The 22728-nt window shown below is 36.0% G+C and overlaps 3 protein-coding genes across 8 annotated transcripts; 1 reads left to right on the top strand and 2 right to left on the bottom strand.

Moving 5' to 3' along the window:
• Positions 1–2773: 2773 nt before the first annotated feature.
• On the top strand, positions 2774–7995 carry LOC109000876. 6 transcript variants are annotated; one of them, XM_018977900.2, is made up of 15 exons: positions 2775–2790; positions 2947–3160; positions 3357–3562; positions 3646–3703; positions 4241–4383; positions 4469–4670; positions 4762–5038; positions 5138–5213; positions 5300–5360; positions 5492–5561; positions 5651–5741; positions 5864–6049; positions 6146–6214; positions 6284–6508; positions 6715–7995. In XM_018977900.2, exons 2-15 carry the CDS (start codon positions 3088–3090, stop codon positions 7147–7149), a joined length of 2172 nt encoding a protein of 723 aa, XP_018833445.1. In that variant the 5' UTR covers positions 2775–2790; positions 2947–3087; the 3' UTR covers positions 7150–7995. The 6 variants fall into 6 exon arrangements, with proteins under 6 accessions (XP_018833442.1, XP_018833445.1, XP_018833440.1 ...); XM_018977897.2 differs by having other exon boundaries at positions 2774–2790; positions 5864–6214; positions 6721–7995; XM_018977895.2 differs by having other exon boundaries at positions 5864–6214.
• A 1570-nt stretch (positions 7996–9565) lies between these two features.
• On the bottom strand, positions 9566–12227 carry LOC109000875 (AP-2 complex subunit sigma). Its single transcript, XM_018977894.2, has 6 exons — positions 12029–12227; positions 11835–11933; positions 11696–11746; positions 11047–11220; positions 10464–10523; positions 9566–9871 (listed from the first exon to the last, which is right to left on the bottom strand). Exons 1-6 carry the CDS (start codon positions 12029–12031, stop codon positions 9830–9832), a joined length of 429 nt encoding a protein of 142 aa, XP_018833439.1. The 5' UTR covers positions 12032–12227; the 3' UTR covers positions 9566–9829.
• A 725-nt stretch (positions 12228–12952) lies between these two features.
• On the bottom strand, positions 12953–18029 carry LOC109000874 (hexokinase-2, chloroplastic). The gene is made up of 9 exons (XM_035682664.1): positions 17537–18029; positions 16741–16891; positions 16464–16646; positions 15506–15580; positions 15276–15431; positions 15092–15187; positions 14871–15001; positions 14079–14160; positions 12953–13570 (listed from the first exon to the last, which is right to left on the bottom strand). The coding sequence occupies exons 1-9, from the start codon at positions 17803–17805 to the stop codon at positions 13232–13234; spliced, it is 1482 nt and encodes a 493-aa protein (XP_035538557.1). The 5' UTR covers positions 17806–18029; the 3' UTR covers positions 12953–13231.
• Between the last annotated feature and the right edge of the window lie 4699 nt (positions 18030–22728).

A 22728-nucleotide genomic window follows, 5' to 3' on the forward strand; every position in this document is an offset into this window, starting at 1 on the left:
TTCACCTGTTGGAGGCTCTTATCCATCTGGCTATTATCTACTCTTTTAATAGAATCTACCTCAATTGCTTTCCTTTGATAGTTTGTACATTGTGCTTCCCCCTGAGGTAAAATAACAGTTTGATTGATCATTAATACCCTGGTGTCCCCCTCCTCTACATTACTTTGAGTTGGAGTGGCCTGTATTTTGTGTCCTTTTCCCCCATATCTTCTGTATCCACGTCCATTAGAGTTCGCAAGTGTAGCTCTTAGCCAGTGACCATATTAGGATTTGTATGCACCATTTGTGTGAATCCTAGCTTTTGTTATTGCACAGGCCCTATCTGGGTGCTTAAGAACCCCACACTAGAAGCATAAAAGTGACAATATTTCATATTTGAATTCTATCCATCTTTGTTTCCCTTCCATTCTTATTAGTCTACCTCTAGCTAATGGTTTAGTGATGTCTATATTAACTTTGACTCTTAGAAACTTTCCACATCTACATCAACTATGATTACTTTTCTCCATAATGGATCCAATACTTTTCTCTCTTTCTATGGTCATAGCCACTAGAGACATATTGTGTAGCTGAATCCAAAAAGGTTCGTGAGTAAAATTAATCTCGCTAGGAGGTGTGTTATTATCAAATTCTAGGATACAAATCAAATGTTTGTTAAAAGACCAAGGTCTATCGTTAAGAACACGTTCTATATCCACTTCTTTATGAAATTAGATTAGAAAATGATTATGACCCACCTCATTAAAAGCTATATATTCTTTCGGATTCCAGATTTTAGTCATGGTCGATTTGAAGGCTTCCTTGTTTACATTTTTCTTTTATAAGAATGATAATTATAAGACCTAGCTGGCCTCGTAGTATTGACCGTTTTGTACTCCTACTTTTTCTTCCTCTGTGAGATTGAACCATTTCCACAAACGCTCTAACTCTTCTACCATGATAGAAAATCAGAGATCCCACCTTCAATTTAGCTAGAAAGCAATAATTTTTTGCTCAATCACAAACCCTTAACCTTACCCTTCAACAAGGGAAAGGACCACCGCCTGGATAGACAATAGAAATTCCAAAACGGCAAGAGTCAAATAATTTCTATATGATGGAAGTGAATCCGACAAGCATAAATTATCTCCTAAGATCTGGATTAAAATGTTCCGTGGATTGAGAGAAACCAAGGTCGTTTTTGTAATTGTGATATTATAAAGCGGAAAAGAGCAACAAGTCACGCAGCAAACATGACTCTTTATGTATCTGCCACGCCGAGGTGCAGAAAGCCAGTGAATCAAATCATCACAACCCTACCCAAGCATCAAATAATCGCCATCAACTAACCATTAAATCGCCGAGTACCTTCCCTCTCCTCGTGACTCGGGAACTTTTTTTCCTAGAAGTCACGTCGCAGATTTCAGTGTTTCAGTGAGTATTTTCCATCTCTATTCTCTATAAACATTTTTCACAAACCAAAACTCACGCTACTTTAAGCGCGTGAATGAACTCCTACGTTGTTGCCGTCGCCTTCTAATGGTTCGTGTTATACACGCCGTCAGTATATATTATGTTGGGAATTGAACAAAGGGTTGTGGTACGGAGAGATGGTGATCTATGATACGTGGCAAACATCCGAGGAATTTTTCTTGTCATAATGGCCGTCGATGAAGGAGTCAGATTTCAGTTACTTGTTCTCAACCGTCTCAGTCGTAGAGAAAGAAAGGCACGTCGAGGAGACCATCGAACGGCCAATGAAGGCCAAGGCTTCGGAGAAACTCATCGGGGCCGTGGATCCTCATCCACTGCATGGGATGCCACGTGGAGAGGTTACACGGTGGCATGTTGTGGGACGGAAAGGATTGGGCTTTGTCTGATGTGGATGAAACGTGGGAATTTATTTTGTTGGATGTTTCGGACATTCGGTGGTAATCCAACGGCCGTGAGGGACCACCCTGTGTGAGTCGTCGATTGTGGAATGACGTGAGGGTGGAGCTCGTGTATAAATGTGATGCGAGAGAGAGAGAGAGAGGAGGTGGCAGTTTCGGGACGCATTTAAGCGCGATTTTACGGTGCAAAAGCTTCGGGTTTTCTTCGGTCTTTTTTCAGAGCTTGTCCGTGAGCTTTTTGTGATAGAAGAATTGAGATTCAGAGCTCTGGTGTATGAAAGATTCTGTTTTCTTCCGTTCTCTTTTCGGAGCCTGTGCTTGTACATTTTGTAGAGGCGAGCTTCGGAACTCTGAATTTATTTACTGAACTTTTCTTTTTGGGTCCAAATTTCGACTCTCCGATATGATTGTTTTTCGATTACGCGAAAGAGTGACAATTGCTTGGGATTCAGTAGTGAAGATGGGTTTGGGACCTTTGGGTTTTGTAGCAGATTCGCGCATTAATGGTTCCTTTTATTCTAGAGTTTGAATGACTGTGATTCATCCGGTATTCTGATTCAAGGAGTTTTCACGGGCATTTCAAAGCTTTTTTTTTTTTTTTTTGTATGCCCATTTTACCTCTCTCTCTCTCTCTCTGGCCCTTTTATCTGTTCTGTTGCTTTATTTTACGAAGAACCTGATTCTCTGAACATGATAAACGAATTACTTTTCTTCCTTTTTTTGCCATCTCTTTGCTAGCTTTTTGTCTCTTCCTCTGTTTCTTTTTATTTCACCGACGCGATCCTTACGAGCACTGCTACTCTAACTCTCATGCTCAGAGAGAGAGACGGAGAGATATGCGGCAACTAAAATTGATTTTTATCTTTCTTTGGAAAACCCAAACGCCACTTTTTCAGTTTTCTTTCCGGCGAGCTTTTCGGTAAATACTAAAACCCAAAAAGAAATTCTCTCTATGCTGTTCTCATTAACAACCTTCTTACATTTTCCTGCTGTTTTCATTATGGACCCAGAAACGATATTTTTTTTTCCATACTCTGATATTCTCTCTGACCCTTTCCCTTTTCTGTTATTGAAGAAACTCAAATTCTCGAAAGTAGAGTGAAGAATAAATCATCTAAAGGATCTGGAAAGTTCAGCGTTTCCTGTGGTTGGTTGGGCCCGATCGAGTTCTGAGCTTTCGAAGCCATTTTCAACTTCAGATGTTGGGAGGCCAGAAATGGACAAAGCTCGAGATGTGAGGCGTGGAGCCAGTCGGTTCTCTCTTGCCACGCCCAAGAATCTCTTCTCTGGTAAATTTTACTCCCACAGAAAGATACAAAAAGAAAACAAAGCTCCACCCCATTTTGTACTTGTCGTTATCTGGGCGTTCCTTGTTTCGCTTTGTGATAAGGCTCGCCGATTATAAGCGTCCCGTGTCCCTTATTATCTCCTTTCTCTCGGGCTCTTGTCTTTTATGTGTGTTTCTATTTGCGTGCGATTTTGAAGGGTCTGATGGTGTTTGTGGGAACTTCGTACATTCGGAAAGATCGAAGAAAGAGAGGCTAAGAAGATTGAGTGTTGTTGGTAGGACGAGCTCAAGCTACGAAGACTGCGAAATGGGTTGCGATCTGTCTGACAAAGGAGATGAGCTTCGATTACAAGCACCGTCTATGAGTACTTGTTCTAGCAAGAGATTTAAGATTCCAAAAAAGGTCGACAATTTTGATGAGTTGAAGTTTTTTTTTATCGTTCATTCTACATGCTTATTAATTGTTTAGCTTTTATTTTTCTACAGTTTTTTGATGACTGCAATGGAGTCGATCATGCCTCTGTTCCTAGAAAGCTGCGTTCAGGTGCGTGCTTCGCGAATTGAAAAGGCTGGTGGATTTTAGTTTTTACACAATTTTTCTTCGAGTGGACTGTCCTTAATTTGATTTTTGTAGCTTCTTTAATTGTTTGTTGTGATAACCTGAAGCCTCGGGTTTAATTTTAGGTTCGTTTTTCTTTGGTTCTGGGAAGTTTCTTTCGTCTTTTTTTTTTTTTTCCTTTTGGTGTGTGTGTGTTTTGTTGTTTCTGTGAGTTTGGATTAGGTCTGAAGCAAAACTGAGGCTTTTTGCTTTTTCTTTCTTTTTCTGAACGCAAGATTCTGTGTGTTCTAATTTAATTTTGTTTAAATATTGATGCTGCAACTTTTTTGGTGCATATGTTCTCTTAAATCTAGAACTGTGGTATTTGAGATTTTTGCTTCATTCTATTCTGAGTTCACTTTTCCTTGGGAGATACTTTTGCTTTTAGTGATTCGGAAAGCTTTTCTGAATTAAATGTAAAAAAATTGCTTAGTATATTTTGTTGGATTAATGTTTGGGAACTTTCTTCTTTAACATGTACAGCAATGAAGAAGCGTAATTGTGAATCTATTTCTCCGGAATCTATTTCTCCACCTTTACCAGATTCAAAAAAGCTGAAAGATACAATCAGTGGAGTCCAAGCTTCACCCATAAAGAATGGTGCAAAGAAATCCAAACTCAATGTGGTTAGCTCTCTCTAGCTCCTCTACTATCAAAATATCCCCTACTTTTGCTTTTCTTCATTGTTCATTTCAACTATTGTTTTTGTAGAAACACGGAGGCTCAGACTGGTCCCCAGAACAGACTCTCTCTGGGCCAATAACAAAAGATGAGGAAGAAGTAGTAGAGACCTTGTATGCATTGGCCGGAATGTTCCCGAACAATGATGCAAATGAGAAGAGTAAAGTTGAAAGCAAATCCAGGGAACAAAAACCTGTGCCAGAATCAAGGGCGAGTCTAATGCCCATACAAGGTTTCTTCATTTTGCTCTTTGTACAGTATTAAGTTTTGATAATTTTTTTCCCTTTGTTTTGGTCTGTCTGTTAAGTCTTGTAGTTTATCAGATTCTGCAGTTACAAAAGACAACTTGAGCTCAATGCCCTTGATAACAGCCAAAGTTGTTGATCCTTCAGATAGATTGCCCAAAGAAACTGGAAAAATAGTTTTTTTGGACGAACCCAGTATTCAGGAACAACCGGATTTGCCCGCTGGAGAGAAAATCCGAATGGAATTAGATTGTTCTGTTCCTCAACTGAATCTAACTAGCATGCCATTCTTAGCTAGTAGTGACAATGGCAGTGTAAAGCCATTACACAATTCTGAGCTAAGCTTGGACACAGGGTGCGTTGTTTTTTCTTTTTCTTTTTAGATGATTAAGGGCTCTTAACTTTCCCTTTTTTTTCTTTGTATATAATTCTTTTTATATTTTTTATGATCCAGCGTATTAAATCTACCCACACAACCAGAAACCCCTCTAATTGAGAGGAAACCAGAGACGGCGTTGGGGGCAGCAACCGTAATTTTCTTATTTTCAAGTTCAGACTAAACGTTCTTTTAGTTATCTAGATCTGAATTTTATGGTTCATCTGGTTTGCTTTATAGGCCATAACCACTGCAAGTGAACTGGAACAACAAAATAGGACCAATGAGCCCAAGAAAAATGGTACACTTCTAGCTTGCTTGGAAGGTCTAATTATCATGTCTGGACTCGTGCTTCAGTTGCAAAAGCTGTTGTCTTTAATAGTGTTTGATATAAATATTTTGACACCATCACACTCTTTCTTTGATCAAAAGGTTCGATATTGTGGCCAGGATTGTCTTCAGTTGTCTCATTTGGTGGTGGGAGTCGTGGTCCTTCTTTGCAGTAATTTTCTTACATTCTTGTTCTTTTTGAACCCGCCATGTATCCGTTTTCTTGTTGCTCCCATGTCCTCATGCATTTAGGTATCTCAGGTCCTCTGATGCTAGAATTCCGGGTTGGCTTGATGCTGCTATGATTGCCTCCAGACACAGGTCATCTGAAAATGGTTCTTCGAGTGGAAAGGTGAACATTTATCTTATTCATGCTTCTTACCTGTCATTCCCAACTTTAAAAAACTTAGCTATGTTTCTTGAAGTGGTGTTTACTATTTCAAGCATCTGAATTGGTATGTGGTTGCTACACAGGTTTCAAAAGTGACTGTTGAAAAAAATACATGGAAGAGGTGTGCTGCTCATGTTCATATAAGTCATCTCATTCAGATCTCAAAAATGCCAGAGAGCCAGGAGAGGTTGCTGCTGCAACTTAATCAATTGAGACCAGAGGAAGGATCAAATCTAGGATTTCTTATGGCAACCAATAGATTTGATGGGGTGAGAAACAGTTTAAATGGCGTAATGTCTTCTGCCGCTCTATGCAATTCTACCACTGAAAGAATTTCAAATGAAGCTAAAACTGATATTCTTCAGCCCCAGCGACTTCATCAAGATCAGCCCCAGGCTCCTCTGGCATCCGGGGTGTACACTCAACAGAAGCAGGTAAGCTCATATTGTATTTGCGAATGATTTCTTCCCCTACAATCTTTTGACTTCTTCCATTATTGGCAGAGTCTCGATTTCTTGTCCTTGTCAGCTGGAGATGGCGAGATAGAAGCTAAGAACCGTGCTAATAGAGCTGGAAATGGGTTGGATCCTTTGTCACAATTCCAAGTTCCTTATCTTTATTGTCCTGCACAACAGCAGACTCTCATGCCTTTCACTATGCCTCAAACTCGCTATACCTCCTCTGCTTACCCTGATCAGCGTTCAGTAGCACCAGCAGCAGCACATCAGGTTTTATTCTTGCTTTCAGGTTACATATATCAATTTGTTGTAGGATATTCTTTGGAGCCAGTTAAAAATTTGCTACACAACTTTCTCTTTGCTCAACCTGACTATAACAAATTCTTAGGCTTTGCTAGCTATTACTGCTGTTCCTTGTTAGGCTTGTTATGTCATCTATAGTTCTAAAACTAGATTATGCTTCATTGTCGGTCCAGCTACAGGTAGCTCCATATCTTGGTAATCCATTTCGTGGTCCTAACCCAAGTCCTATGGCCTGGACAAAACAACAGCAGCAGCAACATCAACGCCTTTGGGCTGCCCAGCTAGCAGCTCATTACAGGCCTGGCGGAACTTCAACATCCATGACCCAAGTTTCGAGCTGGCAACAGGGAAGACAAGACCTGCCTATGCTGATTCCGTTTGCCCAAACCATTACCCCACCATCCCCTTCATCCCTAGAAGTACTGGGCCCCAAGTATACTACAGTCTCTCAACAACAGCAGCACATCATGGCGATTGCTACATCATTGCCCCCTGCCCGGGTAAAAAAACAAGACCACCTTATCTCCTCTGTCTACGAAGAGACCGGAGGTGGGTGCCACGCCACGGGTGCACTACCATTGCAATTACTCTGCAATGAGCGCCGTTGATGTGAAATGCATTGGCAGCTGTTTGGTGAGACAATGGATGGGTAACACATTATTGCATTCGTTCTTGCTGTTCATTCTCGGGACTTTCTGTAGCATAATCAAGTATTTGAATACACATACAAGACCATTCATTTCAGAAACCAAATTATCAGAAAAAGAAGAGCATCGAGGTAGGCAGAGGAAAATTGCTGCCATGTATATGTTGAGGGAAAACCAAGACCTATCAACTGCTGGAGAATGGAGAGATGGTAATTGAGTTTTGTTGTATAATCCTTTTACGAGCATGTCTAATCACATTGATGCCTTCTACAGAGGACCGCACCAAAAAGAATGGATTGAGTTTCTTTCTATTTGCCTGTACCCCCACATAGTTGTCTTTCTTGCTTGCATCCATTCTTGTTTTGACCTCATCTGCTTTACGAGGTTTATGCTAACCGTTCAGAATAAAGAGAGGCCAAAAAGTAAGAAGGGCCAAGGAGTTGAGATTTTTAGACCAGAGTTTAGTCTCGAGCAACTTCAGTGGAGCTCCCAATCACAATATGTTTGCTGCTGGGGAAAGAAATGGATGTCTTTTCTTTTGTGGGGCAAGCGAAATGGAGACATAAAAAAGAATGACCTTTGGATGTTCTTAGATCACGAGTTTTTTCCATTCAAGCATGGTAGAAGTTGGAACCTTGTGATTGTCACCGATTATGCACCATCCAGTGTAATTTTATAGATGTAATTTCGGCAGCAAACTAATGCATTGAGGACCGAGAACTAGAAGTGTTGATTCAACACACTTTTGTGTTGAAAGGGTTCCTTCATATTAAATGCATTATGATATTTCAACGTCATTGAAGTTTACTTTCTTGTACCCTATTTTCTTTCCCCTTTCTAGAGTTTGGATACTGGATGAAGACATAATGGCACATCTTCTCTCAATACTCAAGCTAGAAGTCTAAAAGCCCCAAACTTTCAATGCCACCCTTTGTTCAATTGCCTTAAATTTCGAGCAAACTTGGAGATTGTGGGTCCATGGCGTGTTCGTATGTATCCCATGCAATTCTTGCCTATGCTGCCAAATTGTCTCTGCCAGTCATTCGGATTTTGCACTTTGAATGGGTTGGTTGGACTGTTTGAGACTTTTTGAGGCATTGGTGGGCTGAGTTTTACCGGATTCAAACAAACATATTGACAGTGACACTTCATCATCTTGGTGGGATTATTTTCTTCAGCTAACAATTCATTGGAATTGAACTCATTGCAAGGGGTAGCACATTCAAACATTAGGCAACGCAACAGGTTGGTACTACCAAACATGTAAAGATGGAATTTGTCAAAGTTGAAAATTGTGGTCGGAATCAACCCAGCTTTGTCATAGATTTGGTTTGCCTTCTTTTTAGTCCTTTACGCTATTGCTGCCCAATAACAAGCATTAGTGTTTGAATTGTCAAGATTTACTCCAAAAAAAAAAAAAAATTACCATTTTTCAAAAATATGTATGCATCATTATCTAATCTTACTAGAGTAAGACTTTTAGATTCGAATCTTATTAAAACTGGACCGTTAGATAAGAAACACGTATCTCATAACATGACATGCGAGATATGCATCCATTATCCAAGGTATTTTAGTTCTTAATAAAAGCATAACACAGACCAAATCTATACATATATTTTTTTAAGATTTCATTTAAATATCCGTTCTTCATTTTTGTGACTAGCTTTCAAGAAATCCATATCTCAATAGTCTTATATTCCATTTAAATATAAAACTCCTAAAAAATTATTCGCCTCTGCCACAATTGTTATGTTTGAAGGAGAGCAACCGTAGCAAACTAAAAAAAACTATTGGAGGGATGGCTAGTCAAATTAGGGGGCCGTTCTTTGTAGCATCTTGCTCAATTTCTCTTCTTTTTATTTATTTTTTATTATTATTATTATTTTAACACAAGTTTCAGTCCTTTTTTTTTTTGAAGATTTCTTACCCTTTTACGACTATAAAAATAAACGACTTTCTATACATCACACCACTTATCTAAAGTCTACAAAGTTTTATGTTAAATTTTCATACAAAATATAATAAATAATTTAATTTTTTTAAATATTAAAACAATAATAATATTAAAAAATAATATTTTATTCAACTCATTTTTAAAAATTAAACGGGCCATACTCAATTCTTATATAAAAGGCGAAAAACAAAAATAGGTTCCATCCTTTTCATTCCTCTGTTTTGCTTTTTATTTTATTTTTCTTTCCTTATCCTGGCAATATTACATCGAATATCTCGTTAATTATTTCACAGCAATGGGAGATCTAGCTGGAATATGAAGCCCTCTCTTTGGTTAAAAGATTTCTCACTGGCTCGCAGCTGAGAGGAATCAACCTTGCAAAGGGATTGCGTCCTTGAAAGTACACACAACAATCGGGAGAGCGAACGTACACAGCCACGTTCATGTATATTGGCCTTTATTGATTGAATATGAATACAATCACACATAGTAACAAACAACGGGAATGGAGGGAAGGAGGAGAAACACGTTGGAGCGCTGAAAAAAGAACACTTAAATTTCGTTCAATTTTCTGATATTACAAGATGAATTTCGCAGCAAGAATTTTGTAAGCAAACTACAGCAAAACCGATGACCACAAGAAAGGAGCAATAAGCTGCAACTCCCAACACACTCGTAATAATCTCACTCTAACTTTTCCAGCTCCCCCATTCTCTCAATAATAGCCTGCAAGGTAAAGCAAAAATCAGAAATATGGGCAAAATTCGTTGGCAATATGTCTATGCTGGTTCAGATTTAACCTATTTATTCAAGCAATACTCACTGTATTCATTGAATGAATATTCACTTAACATTCTATTAGTATTGCACAATAGATATCTTAAAGAACAATCAATACTGGTTGCTTAAGTTGTAACAAATAATTTTTTTATTTTTATTTTATTGGCACCAGGGTGTTTGAAAACAGGGTTCCGACTAAATCCCGGGACAGGCCCTAGGCAAGGAAAGTTGTAACAAATAAATAGATCACGTTAAACAGGGATACAACTATCATACTAAGGTTGGTGCTGTAGTGGTGCACGATAAACCATATTCTATTATCAATATATGTGAGAAGGAAAGGTCAATAGCCTAAGGGTACACCACCACCTGCCCCAAGTATAAGGAGGTGTGGCAGAACTGGGGATCCATCCCCAACTCATAACTGTATCCCCTAAAAGAATCGCATAGGAAAAAAATGCGTGAGAAAAAGGCAAACAAGCTTCAGTATGGCATACTCCAGATACAGACGAGGAAAAGCACTTAGTAATATGCACACCTTTTTGCTTGTTTCTTGGAGCTCTCCAGCAAGAATGAATTCATCAAGTATAAGATATACCTAATAAAAAGGAAAAAGAAAGAGTGAGGGGATATAAAATGATCAGACCAATATCTTCAAAAAACACACACATGCAGAAGGGATGGATTCGAAAATATCATAAAAGTTTTTAGATCAAGCAATATACTCTGATCTCAGGTCCATAATACTTCCCACAGGAGTCAATAAGACTTAAAGATAGTATATGCTATTATGCATGCTCAACCAAAAAAAGGGTGGGAAGTTGGGAATGCATTTGCATTGTGCAGCATGACTAGTCCAACACAAAGGAAATCGGAGATTGTACTGCATAGTATAATGTACAAGGGCACCAAAGAAATTTCAGGTATGATTTCCACCAAAATCAAATCCAAAATCATATGAATGATAGGGTGGCTCTTCACTAAGTTCACTTTCCACACAAGTTCAATCAGAAACATTGTCCAAATAAAATGCATGGGACCCATGCATTAATTAATTCATGATGCTTCCATATGAACAAGGAAAGCAATTAACATCAGGAAACATTAGATAAGAGGCAAACCTTGTGAAAGTTGAAAACCAAATCTAGCTCGCACACATTGCTGAAGAAATGATCCAATATCTCCACAAATAAATGAATGCACTCCAAATAGGCCAACTCATTGTCAGTAATGTCAACACAGAGTGAGAAAAATAACCCCGCATATCGCCTATAGATTACTTTGTGTGTGCGGAACTGAAACAAGCATTATAATCACGTATTCAGTGAATAAAAACATCAGGAAACATTAGATGTAGTAATAATACATAACACATTAACTACAAAGGCAGTCTATAGAAAATGTAAAACCCTGGAAAACTTTTTTATCAAAAAAAAAACCTGGAAAACTTTTTTTTTTTTTCTGAAAAAAAAAAATTATAGCCAAATTGATGCATTGCTAATAATTATGACAAAGACTTGCATCACGCACAAAGCTGATCAAACCAAGCCAGAGTATAATTTTCAGTCAGCAGATTTAACCTAGCCCTAGCTTGGAGATTAAGCTTAGTAGGCAGTTCAATAGAGATTAAACTTTCTTTTCTTGGGCAACAAATACAAGACACGTAAAATCAAAGCTCCAATTCCCATACATATCCCAACAAATTGTGTGCCCAAATATCGTAAAAAAATAAATGCAGAACATAAATAGATCAAAATAAAGAAATTCGACCTCGACGAAATTTGTGAACTTGGGATCTCTGTTTACCACCAATCGATGGACCTACAAAACCACCAAATACACACCTAGAAAATTGCATACCAAAACAATACCGTCATAAAATTCAAAGCAAAAAAGATGAAGATCGTACCTCGTATTCGACCTTGTGCTTCTCGGAATCTTCGAGAGGAACGTAGTACTTGGCAAGACGAGTCTTTCCCTGCCTGTTCTGTAATAGTATGAATCGGATCTGCCAAATCAAAGAGTTAAAGAAATGGTCAAGAACATATGAACCGATTCATAATCAAAACCTAATTGAAAATGAATTTGACTTGATTGGAATACCATTCTTGCAAAAAATAAAAGGGGAATTAAGCAGAGAGCAACTAGAAGTTCAAATATTTATTTAGAGAGAGCGAAAATCTAGCCTAGGGCACAATTTCCTTTTTCAATGCCGTCGCAGGTTAAAGTCTTTGAAAGAAACAAAGGGGGATTCAGAGATTGAAATCCAACGCGTGTACAAGTCACAGACAACAAAATAAATAAATAAATAATTGTAAATGATATATTGATAAAAGAGAAGATTTCGTTATAATAGATTTAATAAATTATATAAAATTATATCATATCATATAATTTCATATAATAAAAATAATTTTATAATTTAACATATTATATCAATCACGTTAATTTATAATTTTATTTTTATAAAATCTATTTTTTACTAAAATATTTCTATATTTTATATGGTATAATTAAATTTATATCTTACATGACATTTTGAAAAGAGGTCTGTTATGTTACAATTGGATGCCAATAACAGCATGTGTTATTTATTTACATCCATCCTAAATTAGTTATCACTACAATGGTATGCTAACATATTATTATTGATTGAGTCGTAAATTAGTTCGTACTTTTTAAAATAATAAATTTAAAAATAGATAAACAAGATTACTTTGAAAAAATAAATAGAAATATAATATATAACAAAATGAGACATAATCGACATCACCTTGACATGCATTTATATATATGATAAAATGTTGTGCAATTGCTTACCCAAAAACAAAATTGTAATTAGAAGTTTGGCAGAGAGAATGTGTGTACTTAAAAGAAATTATCTTAGCTCATAAAATATATATATATATATATAGGCATTTTTCCCATGAGATACTCGCGTTTTCCGAAATCTTTTGAAAGTCATTCGAATGGCATCGTCTGAGAGGAGTACGATTGGATTACCTATAAAAATAAATCCAAGAGTGATTGACTACAGACCTTGACCATAATTGTTGAATTGATAGATAATGTTTCCTGCATTAAAAAATACACAAAATTTCACCATATATTTCGACGGTGCACATAAGTTCCACAGATCACGGCTAAACTACAATCTGGAAGCGTAATTTATCGGCTAGCATCGTGTTCTTTGCTCTTATTATTAAACCAATGCCAAATCAAATTACAATACAAAACCAAAATTATCTGCTTTCTGACTTGAAGATAAATCATATTGCTTGGTGTGATCAGGATGTTACTAGTTTCCTACAAGTCGTGACCGTACATCGAGTTGGCTGCTGCCAAGAGAGCAGCTCCTATACCAGACCCATCTTTAGTGTGTTCTATAACCACATTCTTTGATAATTCCGACCCTAGAAGCTCTGTAACCGCATCCTGCAGGTATCTTCTGTACTGGGGGTAATGTTCATACAAGCCTCCATCCATAGCCACCACTGTCCTCTTCCCAAATATCAGACCTTTTGAATCCTCCTCCATCTTTTGCAGGATTCCCACAATTCCTGCACCAGCTAAGCGGCCACCTCTCTTCACTATAGTGTCGCAAACCTCCACGACAATCTTCCTTGCACTCACGTTGCTCTCGACCTACTCCCAAGATTAAAAAAGAAAACAAGACCAAAGAAATCGATCCTTGGGTAAAAGAAATCATATAAAGCTTCAAGGGCATTCCAAAAAACTATTCAAACATATTGCAGATATATATATATATATATATCTTACTATGGCGGTTGTTATCATCATTATATTTATGTTCCAAAGGAAGTGTCACAAATGTTGTCTCTTTCATTCAACAAAACAAATGCTTTTCTGCCTTCACGTGATACATAGAAGTAGGCAAAACTGTTGTTTGGAAAATAATATGAATTGTTGGTTTGTGAGGGAGGAAACAAATTCTTCTGATATCTAGTGCATTGCATTCCCACACTCAAAAATTGATTAAAATATTTTGAGTTACCAAGATGCCTTCGATAAATATTCACAACTAATCTTGAGTTCCCAAGTTATTCCCAGTGCATGGTTCCCAAACCTCCGATTCACCAACACAATATAAGAGGATGAATTTCGAAAGGGTGAGACAATGCAAGGAGCTTACCGAAGCCAAGTCATGGAGAATTGAGCCAACAACTTTAAGATCTTCAGAGTCATCCTGCTGCATAGCACAAACATCTGGGGTCCTGCAAAATTAGTTCAGGAGACACTAGTATAGTAAGAATGCCAATTATAATTAACCGAGATTAGCATCAGAGAAGAGAGGGATAATCCTGAAGGGAGAGTGAAAGCCAACTCTATACCCAGCTCCCATACTAGAATAACTAGATAGTATTTTTGGATTTGAAATGAAGATGCAAGGACACAGGACCAGAAAAGATTCGGATGGAGACAATATGATGGAAGAGGACTACAGTGTTTTGAGTTAACTAGAAGTTCTTTCCCACGAGAGTAAATTCACATCCTTCATGAAGCTGTTCAAAATAATCAGTACTCGACGTTTCATACAATCAGCTGTAGATTTTACCTTTATTCAAATAGATTTCCTTCTAACAATTCCTAATAAACAGATTTCCTTCTGCTCTTTAATTTCATTGTACATCAGAACAGCGTGACGACGATGTGGATAGAGAGAGAGCATTATTTCATAAAAGGGCTATTTTCCCATTACTGATCCAGGAGATTTATTCAAATCACCACAAATATCTTTGTTATGGATATGAGACCCAAAAAGTGGGGGAAAAAATAGATCCCAAGGTGAAATACAGACGGCTACAGCACCGATAACATGCAAATTAAGTGTAGTTCCAACTTCTACCAAATAGCAACAAGATTGATATTGATCTACAAATTTGACTCTAAGGTGAATTGTATGCTAAAGAGAACTTCAGGTTACCGGAGTACAAACGGTGTGGACAGTTTTTCCGGAGAAGAATCACCAAACAGAGCTCCTTCTTCAGCCATCTTCAGTAGCACTCTTCTTACAATTTCACCAAGATACATTCCAGAGATTGTCTTCTCAAAGATCTGTTGATGCCATATGATCCACAGTTGATAACTTCTGTAGTCTGAACCAACAAAAGTAAATTAACATTGCTGACAAAACCCCGAGCTTACCTGCTCACCAGGATTAATAGTTGCAGCATCCATATCTCTATCAAAAACAGTTAAAGGAAGACCTTTTGAGAATGCTCCCCACTCAGTATTTATAATCTGCATCAACGAATCTTTTAGAAAAATCTAAACTATGAGTATTAGAAAAGTACTAAAGAGAGAAAAGAGTTGGAGCACTCATATACACCGTTCTTCCCGAAGAAGACACATGACTCTGAAGCTTAGGAATAGCGTCCATCCGTTCAATATAGCAAGCATTCGTTCCAGTACCCAAAATGACGGCAACCATGACATCATCATCCCAGTACCTTGCTCCAGCTAACGTCCCGACTGCATCATTAACCTACATTTCATCCATTTATCAACCATACATTGTTTTACTCTCCAAGTAGGACGTAAGCCTGAGAAACAACATACCAGGGCAGATACTTGCATCTCCAGTCCTTGCCTTTCCATTGCCTCATTCAAACAAGCCACTACATCTCTTCCGGCCTGTAAGGAGTTCAAAGTTTCCCATTATGCTTGTATCCATTTAACAGACTATGAAATCATTCCTAAGGAAATATGGCTGAAAATTACCATTTTTTTTTTGTAAGTATAAATTTATTAATACCAATAGGCATAGCCAAGTACACTGGATGTATACAAGAGAAAACACCTAGTTGGGATGTAGAAATAGAAACAAGGAAAATGACTCTATTGACTGGAGTTAATATGAATTGATTATCAATTTAATAAACAAGGAAAATTACCATACAGAATCAGGCTATCAACATTGACTCTATTGAGAAAAGAGAAGTTAATATGAGTCGGATCAGCCACAAAACGTTATAGTGAAACTTTATTCAAAGCTCATTTCTCAGGGAATTGGAATTGATAATCAATGATTTACAAAACCATCGTTTAACCTAGATTCAATCAGTTCTGCTTCATGCCTTAATCTTACCATGTCATTAACTGGCTCTCTTTCTGAAATCCTGTCAAAAATTGCAATCAATCAATGGAGCAAGAAACCAACCAGAATCCCACAAACCAAGAAGTCTCTAGAACTGGAGGGGAAATACAATTATGTTTTCAAGAAAGTTTATAACATTTATGTTTCTAAGACAACATTGTTAGAAATTCCACTCAGATAAGACTTTCCTCATAGAACAGAACTTCTCCTTTGGTCTCCTATGATCCACAATAAATTAATGTGACCGTGATCAATACATACTTTGGATTTTATTTCTGCCTTTTTCAGGATTACAGCTAATTGAATTGAAGAGGACAAACAGATTTCAGTTCATGCTAATACGGATGTTAGAAACAAGGCCAAGACCATCGATATTATCATTTCCTGCTCATACAATTAAGAGAGTGGGGAAATACAAACCGTTCCAGAGACAGCAAACCCCTTGGTCCACTTGATTAGTATGCCAGAATCTATAGACGTCTGCCTCACGGGGAAAGAAAATGTGAATCCAATTTCTCTTTTCCTTCCAGATTGCATGCTAAACTTCCCGCCCTCCCTTTGAGCAAATTTTCCCAACCCAGAAGCAATAAAATTGAAAAGCTCCTACAGTTTTCGGACTCAAAAAAATGAAGAATAGCTCGAAAACATATTGCCAAAACAGACTTAACATTATACTAAAATGTATGGGCAAACAGACCTCAGAGGTACCAAACATGAGATCTTGAGGAATCGATACTTGCTCGGACTCGGTTGCGATCACACCCTCTTCCTTCCCACCCAACTGCACCCTCAGCACCCGAAAGTTTGTTCCACCAAGATCCAGCGCATAGAACAACCCTTTCTCATTCCTTTCAAAATATAACATAAAAAGTAGATAACAATTAAATTGGTCGGTGTAAATGATAAATTTGTAAATGATAAATTATCATTTGTATTAAGTTAAAAAGAGATGTAATTGCTGAGGATTTTCGATAAAAGGTATATGCCAGCTTATTATGGTATCGGAGCGGGCTGTACTAAGTTTGAGCCTGATTTCTTATAAAATCACAGTCACAATTTTCTATCAATGTAGGCTTCGGGGATTTTCTTTTTTTTTCACAAGTAATGTAGGCTTCGGGGATAAGTGATAGTTTGCCAACAAAAACGTCCAAATTACCGGAAGCATCTTTTGAATCCTCAAACAAGTAAGAGAACGACAGAGGAAAACAAAGGTTCAGAGGAAGTTGGGGGGGGGGAAGGCTTTCTTGATCTATACCTACTTTAAGGCACCTTTGTTCGACATATTAGGAATCAAAAACTTTGTCGCCAAATAAAAGGAACAAAAGACTATTGCAAAATGTGTAAGATCAAACACTACACTAAGTTCTAGTAAACTGAAGTAAAAACCAAGTCAGCAAAGTAACCACCAAGAAGAGCAGCACCTATATATATAGAGAGAGAGCGTGTTAGGATCAAAGTAACATGGAATTTCAGAGTTAACATAACATACAGACCCAGTTGGGAGACTGTCAACATAGCTGAGTATCATCTTGAGATCACTGCCACCGTCAATCGCAAGCCCAGAGCGCATATCGGCAGCCATGGCGTCCGCCATGTGGCGGAGGACAGGCAAGGGAGTTGCACAGTCGTGCTTTAACTTGGTGAGTAATGGGCCGACGGAGATCGCGCTAGATCGAACGGCCATCCTGAACCGAGGCGTACGCCGGAGGGATCGTAGGAGACAAAACGATCCGACTGCGGGGTAGGTCGCGGCGACAGACATTGGTAGTAGACGGTAAGATCTAAGAAGAAGGAAGAGAGTAAAAGTGGCTGGGTGGAGACTTTATTTATTTATTTTTTTTTGAAATCAGAGTTTGTTGATCTTATCTGTTGCTGGGAAGGATTCAACTGTCGTTCGATTTTATTATTAACTTTTCAGTTAACGGGTATTGGCTAGCTAACGACCTACAAAACTGGAGAACAAACTACCAAGCTGGCAAGCTTTGCCGTCTGGGTGGGCGGAGATGACGATGTGGACACAACATCTAAGCTTTGTCCTCCTCGTTCGGTCAAACCATTCAGCGTTTTACTTCAGTTGGGATATTCTCGTATGCCCTAGCGTCCACCTACGCTCATGTTACACCTGGCGATTCTGGTAAACTTTTCTTTTTATTTAGGAAAAATATTGAGAGAAGTCATTATTGCACATCCTACGTGATATCTTCTAAATCATACATTTTTTAAATTCAAAATTACTACCAGACAGAAAGAGCTGATGAGAGAGAGAGCAGAGATGAGAGACGATGAGAGAGAGAGCGGAGATGAGAGAGAGATCGAGATAAAAAAGAGAGTCAATGAGGGATGAGAGAGAGAATCGAGGAGAGAGAAAGAGACAAAGAGAGAGAGCCGCTATTGAGAGAGAGTTGATGAGAAATATACTAGAGAGAGAGGGATAGAAGCCATCTGGTACGTTTTGAACAAAAAAAAAAATCAAAGTGAAAGGATTAGAAATAGCCACATAATGTGTGCACAATTATAGTGATTGTTATAGAATAATACTCTTTTATTTATTGGACTGCTGAATAAGTGAGTAGTTTGCAGCGTATCTGTCATATGATACTGATAGGTTGAAAAAAATGTAGCTACAAAAAAATTAAATAAAATTAAGAAACAGTGGATTGCGCTTTACATAAAATAAAAATAAAAATAATACATATCTTATATATAATAAACGTCAATAAGCAGGCAGGTGTCGTTCATCATTTCTTTCGAATTTGCCCCTGTATTTCAATTCATTTTACTGATGTCTGCCGTCATGTGTGTTTAATGGATTTTGTGTAAAATCACTTTTCCTTTACGGGAATGTCCTGTTATGTTCTGCTGATTTCACCCCTTCTCGATTCATATAAAAGCAAAATTCATTTTTACTTTCTACTCCATTTCCTGTTATGTCCTATACCTTTAAAATCAAAATCCTCTCACTCACATCGCACAAACTTTCAGTGATTCAGTGTTGATAGATTAGTTCCTCGTTTTGAAGTTCCAAAGATAACTAGGTATGTAATTCTTTTCCTTCTCCGGTTAATTTTTTCTCTATTTTTAGGTCTATTATATGGGTCTGTTTGTTCTCCTTTCAATTATGTCATATACAATATCTACTCTTATGGCATGTTTATGGATGTAAATTAAAAAAAAAAAAAATTGCAGACTGTAGACCATTTATCACATAGTTGGTACACAAAAGTTCACAAATTGAAGACTAAACTTAGAACAAAATTACCATATGAAAATATATGATATATGGTTTTTACTTCCAAAAAATATTGTATGTAATTGTTTAGGTTTTCTTATCAATTAATTTTTGTGATATGTACTTGTAATATACCATGTACAAGATTTACAATTCGTTACTTTAAGAAATAATTGCCAAAAATTTGAATAGGCCAAGTGCATCAACTTCAGGTGATTCTACCGATCCATTAATAAAAAATATCAGAAATTGCCGAAGCCTTAAAGTCTATTCTAGCAATGACGGTATAATTTTATTGTTTAAAATCATCTCTTACTTGTTATAAAGAATTATCTTTTTTACATCTTTTGTTTTCTTATGTTTTTTTGATATATGGAGATTGGAGGTTAGTTGGGATTAAATGGAGACAGACGATAAGAACTTTGAATTTGTTTTGTACATTTGAAATAGTGCATGTTTGTAAATTGTGTATTTTGGATTTGAAAAAAATATGGAGATTGGAGGTTGGTCGGGATGAAATGGAGATGGAGAATGAAACCTTGTAAATTGTGTGTTTTGGATTTGAAACAATGCATATTTCTAAATTGTGTATTATGGATTTGAAAAAAAATATGGAGATTGGAGGTTGGTCGGGATGAAATGGAGATGAAAGATGAGAGCTTCTAAATTGTATATTGTGGATTTGAAATATAAAGATTGGAGATTGGTTAGAATAAAATGGAGATAAAGCATAAAAACTTGTTAAATATGCATTCTTAATTTGAAAAAATGCACGTGCTTAAATTTAAAATGTTAATTGTTTGTTATGATTCAATTAATATAGTAATACTAAACTTTTATTGATACATTTAATACATACATTATCGAAGTCAGGTTTATGATGTGTGATTTACATTTGTCATTTTATTTGATCAGTCAAAATAATTTCTATACACTTCTTTCTTTTTATCATTTTTGGAAATATGGAGATTAGATGTTACTTTTAATAAAATGGAAATAGAAGATGAAAACTTGTGATTTTTGTGTTATGAATTTGAAATAATTCATATGTTTGGACTAAGGATATTGGTTGTTTATTAACTTCAATTAATATGGTATTATTAAATTTTTATTCATACATTTAATTGTCAATTTTAATGCAGCGATCAACATTCATAGTTAGAGGGAAATTTATAGTATCTGATCTGCATCAACCATTTTTTTCTTATCATGTGCAAAGTGTAGTAAAACCACTGGATACAAGAAAGATGAAGAGTTTTTATGCTATAATTGCAAAGAACTAACAACCGCACAGCCAAGGTAAATATTTATGATTATATTTTCAAATTAACAATTTTTACATTATAATTATAATATACTATTTGCTAATACCAAGAAGTAATAACTTATTTACTATTCATAGATCTCGTGTCTATTTAGAGGCATTCGATGACAGTGGCTCGATCGCAGTAGTAGCCTTTGAACCTACAGTAGAACGAATTCTTGATTGTATAACAACAGATATTATACAGCATGCAGAGCAGGTAAAATTTATACTTTCAGACACATTTAACAAGTTTAACAAATCATTTTTTTATATGTTTTTGTCATTACAGGAGGATCATTCGTACATAGAGAACATTACAAATAGGATTCAAGATAAAGAGTGGATGATTGTTTTGGGTGTATCTATGAATGCATTTGGGAAACTACGCCAAAACAAACTTAACGTATTATCTGTCAATGACATACTTGGGACAACAAAATAACTATTTCAAAAATTTTCTTCTAGATTTCCAGTTATTATAATGTATAACTATAAGAAATTCATATGTAATTATGAGATAGCTCTTACTTTTTATTTGTAATTATGATGATAACGCATTAGCTTCAATAGTCACTTTTTTATGTACAATAAAACATTGTGTAATTATAAACATGTTCGTGCAAATTCCTATGTTATAATCATAAATATTCTATAAATTATATATATGATTATTTTTATAATCAATGTGAATCTTAAAATATAAACAAAACTATTACATTTTATAATTATATATATTAACCTATTTTTTATTATTACATATTTTTAAATTTGATAAATATTAATTTTTAAAATATTTTTTATATTTTCACAATTGGGCACACGTGCAATGCACGTGTTTGCCCTTTACTAGTATCAAAATAAATAGGAAAAATTTTGTCCGTAAATCAAACCACTTTGTGTTATATATTATAATAATTCTACTGATAGTCACTCTCAATTATATTAATTGATAAAAAATAATATAAGTGGCTTATTGTATCATACTTGCTTAAAGTAAACTAATACTATTTTTCATTCTAAATTTAGTCCTCGTAATCACTTCTCACAAAAGTAAATAAGTAATGCTAAATATAATCTTAGCAAGTTTCACGCACTCTCTTTAAAAATAAAATAAAATCTATTATTAAAAAATAAAATTTTTTATAAATCTTGAATTTATCCAATTTTTAAAAAATAAATACGTAAAGTTTGCACACCTAAAAATGCAAATATCATTTCTTAATGTGGATACTGAATAGATTGTATAAAAGGGTATAACCCGATTATATACTTTTATGCATGATCTTTCTTCAGAAATTTTAGGCCCCATTTGGAACTAGTTCAGTCTAATTTTAAGTTAGAGTTCAACATGCAACTCTCAAATCACTAAATTCATCTCAACTCAAAATCTCTTTATACGTAAGACCCACAATCTTTTTTTCAACTCAATACCTCTTTATACGTGGGATCCACAACTTTTTTTAATTTTTCATAAATACATTATACATCCAAACTCATTTTAATATTCAAACCAACATTCAAATGGGTGCTTAGTATATGTATCATTACCTTTAATTATAGCTAAAATTCACTGAACGAGAAACTCAAGTTTGCACACTATTGAGTCATCAAGTTTATTTACTGAGATGCTTGAAGAATTAGATGAGATGAGAAATATGTAAATAGTAATGAATTATTATATGAATAATAGTGAAATTTTTTGAGTTAAAATGTTTTATGAGATTTTAGAAAATAATAAAAAAAATTTGTAATGATTAGATGAAAAATTTGAAATTGAAAAATATTATTATTTGAGTACTGATGTTTAAAAATAAAATGAGATGAAAAATTTTAAAATGAGATGAAACGAGATCTCATTCCCAAACAACGCTTTAAGAGATAGAAATCTACTAAAGATTGAAAGAGACCTTTCCCGCTACTAACTGATACAATATACAACATGAATTAATTGGATCATCAACTCATCATTATAATTTTTTTAAATTCCAATACAAAATATAATATAAACACTTATAATTGCAAGAAGGAAATGGACCAGCCTGACATGATGCAGTGCCCAACTTGGACCTCTCTTAAAAGGTAATATTCTTGTGTTGCACTCCAGAATTAACGATGAGGAACCATAAACCTTGGACTCAATTAAGGTCGTT

Source organism: Juglans regia, chromosome 11, assembly GCF_001411555.2.
Source record: "Juglans regia cultivar Chandler chromosome 11, Walnut 2.0, whole genome shotgun sequence".
Classification (NCBI taxonomy): Eukaryota; Viridiplantae; Streptophyta; class Magnoliopsida; order Fagales; family Juglandaceae; genus Juglans; species Juglans regia.